At 36.8% G+C, this 13043-nt stretch overlaps 1 protein-coding gene across 6 annotated transcripts in view; it reads right to left on the reverse strand.

Moving 5' to 3' along the window:
- The window catches only part of casz1.S (castor zinc finger 1 S homeolog), a 309346-nt gene that overhangs the window by 24040 nt on the left and 272263 nt on the right, over positions 1–13043 (reverse strand). For 5 of the 6 annotated variants that reach the window (XM_018227624.2, XM_041571250.1, XM_041571251.1 and 2 more), the window contains 4 exons: positions 10758–11601; positions 9103–9165; positions 7286–7376; positions 5854–6018 (listed from right to left, as the gene is read on the reverse strand). In XM_018227624.2, the coding sequence (XP_018083113.1) occupies positions 5854–6018; positions 7286–7376; positions 9103–9165; positions 10758–11601 (1163 nt within the window). The remainder of the gene's footprint in view (positions 1–5853; positions 6019–7285; positions 7377–9102; positions 9166–10757; positions 11602–13043) is intronic. The other variant, XM_041571249.1, reaches the window with a different exon arrangement.

Consider the following 13043-nt stretch of genomic DNA (forward strand, 5'->3'; position numbering starts at 1 on the left):
TTGTTCTGAGGTTTCCCCTTAAAAAACTAACACCCTGTAACATTCTAAGAAAGTGAATTAGAAATCAGTCAACAGTCTGTCAGCAGTTTGATTACTGTATTATGTGTAATAAGACCATCTTACATTAGAAAAACTGGTTATTTTTCCCACTGGTTATGTGACTTGGAGGAATATTTCTGTGTATCTTTTTGACAGAAAAGTATATAAAATCAATGCATTTTTCTATATTTGATAAGTAATGAGCCCCAGCGCATATATTGCATAAATGGTAGTTTTTTCCCAGCAAAAAAATTAAGGGAAGTGTTTTTTCATTCCTTATAAAGCAATGAGTAATGTAGCACATGTAACAAATCACCATATTGCTGTGTTTGTGTGAATTTGTGTATGTGCCATGATATTTGCACCCACAAATATCAGACCTGAGAGTCAATAGCAGTCAATGGGCATCCATATTCATGCCTCAAAAAAGAGCACCATGACACAGTACAGGGTATCCTTGCACCCAGTGCTACACTTACTCTGCACAAGATTAGAAACCCAAGAAGGTAGCTACATGTTCAGACTGTTCTGTGCTTTTAAAATGTGCTTCTCTAAATATACAGAGATCAGCTATCGCTTTATCCTTCATAACCTGGGAATATTATGATAAATGTACCAAGTTACAAGGAAATACAGATATATATATATATATATACACACATACAAGATACATGCAGTGAAATAATACCCCACAATATTATAACCACAGTTCATCATATTGGTTTGAGTTGTAGCTAAAATTCACAAAACATAATTCATAGCAAGGAATGCCGAAAGACTGAAAGCTTCTGGATAGAAATAACATTTGAAGACAACATTTGGGCAAAGACCTCCACAGAGAACCCTTGAGAGCTTTACAGCAGAACACGTGTAAACCTATTCAGGCATACTGTAAATCACTGGAGCTGCTACTGTTAGACACATTTAACTCTTTAATAAAACAATATGAAAACAATGTTCCCCACAGCAAGACAGTGTATCTATTAGATGCATATTATGGAGAGGTTAAAAGTGCAGTCTACCAGCTCAATATATAAGTATGAAAAACATCAAAACAAACAGAATCATGAAAGTAAACATAAGAACAACTAGACAAAATCTTCAATTCCAAAAATGCACTTATCCTAAAGACAACAGTAATCTGTGCACCCTTGCAGCTAGTCTGTACTGTACACTAATACTATTTTGCATTTATTTGCCATGCAACCAAAACAAAGACTACCTGATTTGTCTTAACTAGACAGAATGTAAGCCAAGTAACACAAAAAACAATTAAACAATTACATATGAATACTATAAAACCAAATGTGCTTTACATTCATTATATATATATATATATATATATATATATATATATATATATATATATATATATATATATATATATATATATATATATATATATATATATATATATATATATATATATATATAAAAAACAAGGGAAAGTTGTGCTCACCACTAATTTTTACAACCATGATTGTTTGTCCATATATTGCAATATATTTAAGCTGGCCAACTACGTCAAAGCTTAAATATATTGCAATATATGGACAAACAATCCCTGTTTTGTTTAAAGGGTAAGGCATTTTTTAGTAGCAGTATGCACTCTGTCTTAAATATATTGATAATGGGTTGAGTGCAGAGGACTCTTGTATTTGTCTATATGTATTTTGTGGTCACAGCCTCATTGCACCCCCACCTAATGGTTTTAAAAATTAGTGGTGAGCACAACTTTCCTTTGTTTGTTATAGTTATACAGGAGCAGTGACCAGCTCCATGTTGTAGCTCCCACCCTTCCCAACTATAGTCAGTTGATCCCACTGGTGTCTAATAAAAGGGCAGCCAAGTTTGGGAGTTTTACTTTGAAAGCAGCTAGTAAGTTGCAGGTAAAACTTAGTCCCTTTGTAAAATGTATAATGAAACAATAGAATTCTTAATGAATCAGATGAAAAATTGAGCATAGGACTGGCCAGATATGGGATGACTTTGACGTAGTTGGCCAGCTTAAATATATTGCAATATATGGACAAACAATCATATATATATATATATATATATATATATATATATATATATATATATATATATAATTAGTTTTTTTGTTTTTTTTCCCAAAATGGACCAGCACTCCAGGCCTTGATACACGAATGATGTAACAATAATTTATTTAATTGGAAATGCTTGGAGTGCCCACGAGTGGATTGAGGAGTAAGAGTACAGGTACCTTCAGAAATACTCTACACTAAAAGTAAATGTTAATGTAAACGCCCCACACTTACTTGCCCCATGCAAAAATAATGATCACCTTTTGTACCAAGAATTGTGCTAAATATGGTCGTAATGTGTTTAACACATCATGTGTTGCACATATATGACATATACAAATATATAGCATTACAAGCGTGTTATATGCACCCCAAATGTTTTCCCTAAACACCTTTTTTCCTGGTGCGTTGGCTGGTAGTTTTTTACCACTACCTGGCTCCACTGCCCAGCTTGCGTGCCAATGAGAATTTTACTCACAGAAGCTAGTAGGACTGCATGATATATTTGCAGAAGTGTACAGTCCTGTCGCCTTCTGAAAAAACAAATCTTATAGTGAAAAAGAGGTAGGGGAGTCACATTTATTTATTTATTTTCTCCCACATGTACTCCTTTTCAGTACATATAGGTTTTTGAGTGTGACCCAGGGGAGCAAATATAGAAGATGCAGACACCCTGGGGCTGTAGGGGTTCCAGAGGGCATTAGCAGTTTTAATGTATCTTCATGCAAAATGACCTATTTCCAAAGTTTAGGAAGTCTCTAAAATTGTTTTGGTATCGGGTCCAGAAATGTATAATTAACCTAGGGTGAGAGCATAAACTAAAATATATATTCACAGGACCACTGATATAATTCTCAGGTAAAAAACAAAAATACAGATATTTTGCTCTATATTGTGGTCAGAAGTTTTATTCAATGTTCTCTAAAATGGCACAGATATGAATGAAAAGTAACCAGAAAAAGCCAATACAAAAATATGTATACCACTTATCACCAAAGATTGCACTTATATATTTCAGCAACCTGATAACACTATAAATATAGTTGGAGCTCCTCTGGGTATTTAAACAATAATTACAAACAAAGAACCATATTAAAATGGAGGAATTGAACATACACATACCACACAAGGTTCAAATACATCAAGGGTAAGAATACAATGGGGAATCTCAGGGCACTGGGGGGCACACAATGTGTAATAAGAGTCCTACCACCAATCAACCCCAATGCTCATTTCTCCAAATGGGTTTCCTCACAGGGGAACATTTTGAAGTAATGAGCACTTTTATGTGCATGTCCCTTGCCCATCAAAGTGTTTATTACTTTGTATTAGGTGATTTTTTATTGTGACATGGCAACACTCAACGCTGTATTATTTTTAACGTGTAACTTTTTTGACCCATCGACTTTTTAAAAAATATTTCTTGTTTTATTGACTTTTGGTGTTTGGTATTGGCCCAGTAAGGTATTTAGTGCCAAATTCAAATAGATTTATACTCCCAGGCGTCCAAGAGTGTTTGTCTCCTGTAAAGAAGCCCATCTTGTGAAATGGGCATTGGGGTTGATTGGTGGTAGGTGAGAACTCTTGTTACACGCTGTGTGCCTCCCGGTGCCCTAAGATCCCCCATTGTATTCTGACCCTTGATGTATTTGAACCTTGTGTGGTATATGTATGTTCAATTATTGTAAGTGGGTCTAGGAAATGGGGGGCCCCTTACTAATGAAGGTTTATTAATTGTTAGGTTTACCAGTGAGTGCCTTCAAAAATGGGCTTTCTCAATTCTAATACTGTACTTTGTTTGCAATTATAGATATTTAAATACCCTGCTATACTGCAGCTTTAGGCAGGACATTTTGAACCAACATTTTAAAAGCACTGGATCATTATAAAAAGGCCATGTACCCAGCAAACTTTACATCACTAACAGAATGTTTGACTTGTTGATGCTCTGGCATCTGTCTCCCTACAAACTGGGTAACTTTGCCATACTGAGTAAAAAAAATGGAATCTCGAAATGCAGCAGCTGAGGGGCAAGAGCAGGAGCTAAGTGCCAGGATCTGCACCATCTCACAAGTGAACAGGAGAAGGAAAGCAGTACCTCCCATGCCTTTCTTTGCTCATTCCTGTCTTCTCAGCAGGTTGATGAGTAGAAACAATAACAAAACCCTGACAAATACCCAAAACGAAGAAAGAAAAAAAGATTCTCCAGCTGTTTGCTATAATAGAGTGTACTTACTAATGACACCTTGAAAAAAAACAGAACCCCTTCACGGGATCAGAAGAAAAAAAGAATTAAACAAAAAGCTGCCGAGGAATAATTTGCAGTGTGGCACTTGATGCTAAAGCCTGAAAAATGTCGGCTTTGTATAAACAAGGAACTGAAATTTATCCACACCAATTATGGACATAACGAAAGTGCGTCCTACACAAATCTTATTGCTACAGCTTTTTTTTTTTAATTACACCTTTTGTTATAAAATAGAAAAAGCTTGACAGGCACTGTAGTCCCTTGTACTTAACTTTTTTTTTACAGGTGAACCACTAGGCATAGATCATTCTGTGCTGTTGGTTCATGTTTCCATAATATAATTCATGTCAATTTCAAATACACAAAATATGAAGAAGACATTTTCAATATATTGTAAATCTCACTTGATATGCTATTCTAAACTTGCATGATAATTCTCATTTAACTTTATCCCCTGGTAGGTAGGAATATATGGCATTCTTTCTCGCACAGAACACTTGGTGGTCAACTTTTCACCTGTGTTACAGTTTTTTCATTCTAATTTTCTAATGTTATGAAACATAACATATAACCACATCCCTGCAACTTTATATAACATATAACCACATCCTTGCAACTCTATTAAGCTCCAAAATAGATCTGGACCACACTGTATTTAAGTAACACATCAAACAAAATATAAGGTGAAGTTTCCAAGACTGACTGAAATTAGTAGCCATAATCAGAATCAATTTACTAACTTTTAGGGGATAACAAAACACAAGATCATTGGGGTGGCAAATTTTAGGCACCCCTTTGACTCGCCTTCTACCCTGTGCTACAAAAACACAGCAGCTTGTGGTACTTGGGGGCGTTGAACATGCTGCTGCCATCTTGCTGCCTGCTCCAAGTATCCCCTGAACAGCCCTAAAAAGGTACATGTGCAGTACACAACTTAGTGATTTTTGTACTGCACATGCACACAGCTTTATTCGGTGCAAGGTATATAGGAGCAAGGAACAAGATGCCGGTGGCATACTCCAGATTATCGTACCCCCGGCCTATGCAGTTTTTATAGAAAAAAGGACCAGCCCAGAGAAGGAGGTTATGAATTCAAGCTTACAATCACTGGAGCTTGGTGCCCCGATGATGGGGTGCTGGAGGGGGTTGTGACTGGGAGCTTGGGGGGGGGTGTGGGGGGCCCCAAGGCTCCAGGCCCCCCAGTCTGACGCTGTTCAAGGTATTACGATAAATATACTGAGTGGGAAATTTTTGGCTGAAATCCTTACATTGTGATATGCTTATCTATTTCTTGACCATTATCTGAACAGTACAAGAGAAATATGCCTACTCTAGGTGATGTAAAAATGGGTGTTCCCTAATATGTTATTGAGACATGAAATCTTTTGTGATACAAAATAAATATATGAAAAATGTTAACTCATGTAAAAAGGATAAAACAAACATTTTTAATACTGATTTTCTCAGTTTTGAAAAGATTTATTAAAACTTGAGTTTCTCAGACATCTTAGGGGTTACCTGCATGCAATGATAGTGTGTGCTTTTCCCATTCAGATGACAGCCATGGTAGTACACACTGCAGTCATCTAGGGGGCTAAACCTCATGAAACCATGCTGAAGAGAGTTATCACGTTTTTTGTGCATATTGTAATGTCGAATTACATCTTGTTTACTTGTAAATCTCTGAAAATAGATCAAAATGGTTACAAATATTCAAAAATCCCTTTTACAGTGAAAGTATTGTTTGTATATGAAACTGAATCAACATACAGTAAGATACAGACTGGCTTTCTGTTTCAAAGTAAAGAATGTACAACTAGATTCAATGCATCTTCATTGAACACACACCCTGCCTTTGTTTAATTCCTGTTTAAGAATACTTCACGCACATCACAGAGGGAGGTGCAATGTAAAAGGCAATAAAAACATACCCAATGAGGATTAAAGGCAAAATATACTCTTTTTTTTGAAGAGATTATACATTATTGTAAAAAGACACTGAAATATGAGAAGTGATGTAACACTGACATTCTAGAACATTCCAAATCCCAGCACATCAACATTGACCTAAGTTAAAGTGATACTAACACTTAAAAATGAATTTTAGCATATGAATGTACATTAAATGTTACCTATAGGTCATGTTGATCATTTTTTGCTGAGAGGTTTGTTTTTGTTTATAATTTTAAGTTGAAGTTCCTAAGCCTGACTCTCTGACACTCTGACACTCTGACTTTGCCAACCTGTCCCATCTCAGCCTGTTAGTTACAGTTTCTAATGCTAACGGATAGTGATGGGCGAATTTGCGTCGTTTCGCTTCGCAGAAAAATTCGCGAATTTCGCGCGAAATTCGCGAAACGGCGAAAAATTCGCGAAACGGCGCCGGCGTCTCGTTTTTGACGCCGGCGCCCGTTTTTTGCCGGCGACGCCCGTTTTTCGACGCCGGCGCCCGTTTTTGACGCCGGCGAATTTTTTCGGCGAATTTTCGCGGGCGTTTTGCGAATTTATTCGCCTGCCGCGAACCCCGCAAATTCGCCGCGAATTCGCGCCTGGCGAATAAATTCGCCCATCACTACTAACGGACTCCTGCTGCACAAATATGGCAGCCCCCTCATACAGGAACATGGGGGATCAGACAGGTAAAGCATCATGCAAATACTTTATGGCAAAGTTAGAAGTAGCTTGCAAAGCCAATATTATAATAGATGTAAAAAAAAGTTTAATTTCAGGTGTCAGTATCTCTTTAATACTGATGTGCTGTTGGGAAATAAGATGGAAGCCCCGAATACGCCACAAGGAAGGGTGAGCTCCGTTTATATCTTTCACAACCCGTGTTTCTCCTGCACCCGAATATTTATAAATATAAAATGTACGTTAAAAACTATGCCTGCTTAGTTTTCTGTCTTTTATACATAGAGTATCTTTTAACTTTTTTGACACATTTTCTTACCTGGTAGTTGCACTCAGGATCCAGGCAGTGGTAGTGTTCGCGGTATTGATATGCACAATGAATGTGCCCACAGTGCTGGCTGCCTGAAAATCTGCAAGGAAGAATCATTTACTGATTGCTGAGGAAATAGAAAGTCAACAATCACAAAAAGAAGCGGATACAGTAGAAATCTGGGATAGAAAATACTTTGACAGGCAAAAAGGTGGCCTGGATGGGTTGAAAAGTGTAGATACAATTATGGGATCTGTTTTCTGGAAACCCATTATCCAGAAAGCTCCAAAATACGGAAAGGCCATCTCCCATAGACTCCATTTTATCCAAATAATCAAAAATTTTAAAAAAGTATTACCTTTTTCTCTGTAATAATAAAACTGTACCTTGTACTTGATCCAAACTAAGATATAATTAATCCCTATTGGAAGCAGAACCAGCCTATTGGGTTTAATCTTTGCATGATTTTCTATTAGATTTATTGTAAGAACAACCAAATTACAGAAAGATCTGTTATCCGGAAAGCCCCAAGTCCCAAGCATTCTGGATAACAGGTCCCGTACCTGTACATCTAAAAATAAAAGACTGGACATACTGCCATGAGGTGGAAAAATATGGCAACTTCGAAACCGGAATGCTTGAAAACAGTGTAATAGTGACAAACTGAGCTCCACTGAATAATGCTTGTTTGTACAGTTGTGTCAGTTGTGACAGTTGGAGAAGGGTCTGACGCCCTGTGTGAGATTAGCCTACTTTATGCTCTGTGCAGGTTATGGTACAATTTTTTTTTCAACTTTATATTTATTAGAGTTTTTACAAATCATTTAACAGTATGTATTTTCCATTTATATATCATTTCAATGAATAAAGCGTATTTTTGTTATACATTCTTTGTCTGTTTTTTGTGCGTTGTGTATTTTTAAACTTACTCCAACTTGGCCAGTGGGCCGAATTTATGTTTGGGGGGAAAGAAGAGGGTTTTTGGGTTGGGTTTAGGTTGTTGAGGTTATTTCTATACATATTCTTACAATGTATGTAACATTCCTTCAACCATATATTCCATACTTCTCCAAATGTACTCATTTTCCCATTTATTAATGCTGTGAGTTTCTCCATCTCAATCATCCACCATAGTTTATTCCGAATCTCTTACGTTGTTGGTGGGGGTCCTTTCCATTTTTTGGCTATTGAGCATCGTCTGGTCAAGCATAATTGTTTGCAAAACTTGTGTTCATAAACTGTAATCTGGTTTGGTTTGCATAATAGAAGAGCAAACCATGGGTGACGTGATAAGTCCAATGCGAAAGTTTAATTTATAGTTTTGAATATCTTTTTACATAGTTGGTTTATCATGGGACATGTCCACCACATATGCATTTCATCTGCTATCTCCCCGCATCCTCGTGGGCATGTATTGGGTGTTTGAAATTATTTATGTCGTTTTTTGAGTATGCAATACCAGTCATGATATACCTTGTATGCATTTTCTTTTAAACAGGTATTGGTAGAGGCGTTTGTCATGTTTTCCTATGTATTTTATGGTACAAATTGTAATGTAAGAACCAAGAGGGATATGGTAAGCAGGTCCACAGTGTACACATCCAGATAACACAGTAGTTCTGAGTATACAAACTGAGAGCTTGCTAATAGGGATGGCAGTTTGTTCAACTCAAATAATGGGCCTATTTGCCTGATTTACTGACAGAAAGAAACCTTTGAGTGGATGCTGGACAGGCAATTCAAACATATTTAAGCATAGTCCATGTCAGTTGCCTTGCAGATAGAGCAATAAATATCTCACCCACTTTTATACAAATCAGTCCTACCTGGCAATATATTTCTGGTACATATTTACATCTTCAGGGGGCTTATCTGGGGGTAGTCCATTCCTGTAGAGAGAGTAAGAGCATGGCTAGTTCGAGTGCATTCTGCCCCCTTTTCCAAGTCTATATGTGTAAAATAGTAATCTGGATCCAAAAGACAATAGCCCTGTTCCTACATGATAATCTTTTGCTAAATAAATTTATATGCCGTAGTTTTCCGCCATCTCCTTAATCAGTCATTAGTTATAACATTCCTATGCTTTCCAAGAACTGACTCATCTTCAGTTTGTGTCAATAGCAATCAATGAAGTGACACTACAACTAAAATACAATTGGTTTGCACATAATGTAGATTGTTACAAGAAGAAAAATGTTTCCCCTTCCAAAATATAGAGGAGAAAGACAATTTCTTATAGGAATTTAGCTACTTCAGGGTTTTTTTTAATTTGTATTTTGTAGCTCTCCAGTTTGGAATGTATTGGTTTTCTCTGCATTTGCTAAATTCTCTTTTCAGTCACTTAGTGAACTGAATGACAGACTAGAACACGTATAGGAGAATGTCTGGATAGAAAAAATAAGTAATACATTTTTTGTAAAGAGCAAATCTAGCCTCACAATTGATCTATTTTGTGGATTAAAAAAAAATAGACAACTGCTAAGATTACTTGTTTTTACTAAATTTTATCTGGTACAACTCTCTGCAAAGGCAACAGGTGCTGCAAAGGCAATAAAGTCTTTAGGAATTGCTCTGACAACTGCATTCAAATACTTTACTTATAATTATACTTTGTTTTGTGCATATGTTTATATACAATAAATGGATGTATATATTCAATTTTATATTTATGTCACCTTAAGGTTCCCACAGTAAGGTGGACACCAAAAGTTTTCCACTTTGCAGATTTTCCCAGCCGCCATATCTTATTGTCACCACTTCTGCCAGTAAAGTTGATAACCTGGCAGGGGTACTTTCTGAAGTGTATTTAAAGAATCTGTTTCTTTTTTTTTTTTTTTTTACAAGATAATCAATGTGTCTGGAGATGGGAGTCTGTGCCTTTCAAGTGGAGGCACGCTGTACTATATATAAGGAACTCCTTTCACACTCCTTTCAGTGGAGCTTAGGATTGCAGCTTTCGCCACCCTTAACTTTGGGTAGGGGCAGGGTAGTGACATCACGGGGCGGGTAGATGATGTCCAGCGGCAGAACAGTTATGTTCTGGGACAGTAATGTGGCTGGCTGTACCTGGAAGAAGTGTGGGAGTAAAACTTTGTACATTAATTTGCTAATGGGATCTACCATGTGTGTGTGCCCTTGGTTTATGTGTGTGAATGTGTGTACACTGTGATCTGTATGATCCCAGGGGGTGGCCCTTAGTACTTAAAATGTTAGTTTTCTATTTAGCATGGCCAAGGGCACATACTACTAAATAAGTATATTTTTCTCAATATGGTTTATTTAGATGAAGCAGGGTTTTACATATGAGCTGTTTTATGCAATATATGCTTTGACTACATTGTTCAGGGGTATAGTTTTTTTAAGCCATACATAATTAGTAATAAAGAAGAAACTATCAATTAAAGGCTACCCATAACAGACATTGCACAGAAATCAATTAGCTTTGTGGTCAATAATTAGTAACAGTTGTTTAAGTCCTTACTTGACTGTGGAGACTGTCCCTGTAGTGATGGAATCTGTTTTCGAGAAGGTTGATTTAAGATACTCTGGAGTATTGAAGGGCAATGTCACAGGCTGCTCTGTTGCTGGTGCAGGAGTGGTAGGATTGCTCGTAAGAGAAGCTGGAGTTAGGCTTGGAACAACTGCTGCTGCCTTCAGTGGGGTGAGTTTCTGTATATTACGAACATCATATTTGGAGGGACGGCCCACTTTTCCTGTCTTAAAAGCAATAGAACCACCCATGTCTTGGTTACCCTCTCCAGGTTTGAATAATTGAAGATACTTGACATTCTCCAGGTCATATTTTGAAGGCTTCTTGTATGTATTTCCATTTTGTGGCCTCAGTGATTCTCCAGTTTTTAGCTTTTGAATGAAGAAGTCATATTTGGAAGCTCTAGACATGAGACCTTGCATATGTGAGGTGGTAGCAGTTGAGAGGGGCAAAACAGAAGTTTTCGTCTCTTGCACTATGCCTGACTCAATTCCAGGTAGTCTGCCAGTGAGTGGCTGCTGTGCTGGTTGTTGTGTTCCACCTTCTTTAACTTGCAGTGTTTTAGAGTTCATTTCGTCACACTTTGTCACTTGTGGAGGCCAAGAAAGGTTCTCTCCAGCCTTTAGTTTGCGGATATACTCCTCATATTTAGAGAACCTGGCTCTTTTGCTGAGTGCATCCTCAGCAGAATGGGGCTCTGAGGTAGCAGCAATTACTTTTTCTAAGCTGATCTTCTTTGCAATCTCATCCCGCACATTAGGCTGTACATACCCAAACATTCCAAGAAATTCATTCATAGTGTTCGCTGCATAATCACGCAGGGATGAGGCTTCTCCTGTGTGTATAAGATGAAATGCTCAGAATCACACATAGCATGTCTTGTCAGTCCAACATATGTCTGCCTCAGATATTATATTTTATGACTTTTAAATAAATTTCCTAAAAAAGTAATTAATAGTGGGATAAAATAAAAGGGAGTTAATCAATGGCAGGAAAATCAATTCCCTAAATGTTTTCAGCGATGGCTTTTCAGTACATTAAACAAAGTTTTCATAAGTATCTCTGCTTTATTGGTCTGGGCTAATAGGAAGGAAAGTAATTTTACAAGAACAGAAGCCAAATATCAATGTCTGTCAAGATGAAAAAAGGCTGAAGTAAAAGTGTATGCATAGATTCACATAGATGTACATATGTGTAACAAAACACTCCTCTGACATTCAAATATCTGTACTTATTATTTATAAGAAATGGAATTCAAATTAAATAGATGATTTATAAATGAAGAGCTCATTAGAATCACATGTTTTTAACACCATTTTTATCAGTTATTTAAAGCAGACAAAAGGATAATTTAAAAAAAAAAAAAAAAAAACACTGCTAATGGTACACGCTGCCAATTTTTTACCCACAATATGTCAGTATCCCTTCATAATTGCACTCAGCATCGGGGGTGCATATACAGTATTTGTGTCAAACAGTCAGTAAAGGACATTTAGGCGCAAGTTGCTACTGCGATTTAAATGATGGCATTGTTCACATGCATGATCCTTACTTGCCATTTTATTCACAAGACTGGAATATAGAGTGCCAAATGGAGCATTTGAATTAATGCCTGCCTTGCACCAGCAGTGTAACTAGATATTACTGGGCCCCACAGCAAATTATTTTTTCAGGCTCACAAAATGTCTAGAGGTTGACTTCTTCTTACCAGTATTTAAACAGGCCCTTTAGTTTAGTATAGCTGCATAGTATTTTTTTTTTTGCATATGGATGAACACAAAACTATTTTTTTTCTTCTTAATACAAATCCAATCACTTGGGCACGCCTCTGGACTAAAGGACTGGACTAATAAATGCAGTTTTATGATATTGGAAGCAAGTTAACATTAGGTTTAAAAAAAATGTTGTAGAGGGTAGCTCATCTTAAAATGAACACTTTTTTAAATAATGTAGGCAGGATATTCTAGGAAAATTTACAGTCATTTTTCATTTTTTATAGTTTTTGAATAATTCAGATGTTTTGTACGCTGGCAGGCTTGGAGATTTAACAGCTATGTGATGCTAGGGTATAATTATCCTAGCAACCAGGCAGTGGAAATGAAGTCAGGATAGGTGAATAGAAGAGGGAGTGAATATAGAAGCAATAACAAATAACAAAAAAAATAGAAACCTTACAAAAAGTTTTTGGCTGGCACATTTTTGCATCTCTGATGAATCACTGCACCAAACTGAAAATGGTGGATATGTATGTGGACCTCCTCAAGGTGCAGAGTATAC

Source organism: Xenopus laevis, chromosome 7S (genome assembly GCF_017654675.1).
Source record: "Xenopus laevis strain J_2021 chromosome 7S, Xenopus_laevis_v10.1, whole genome shotgun sequence".
Classification (NCBI taxonomy): domain Eukaryota; kingdom Metazoa; phylum Chordata; class Amphibia; order Anura; family Pipidae; genus Xenopus; species Xenopus laevis.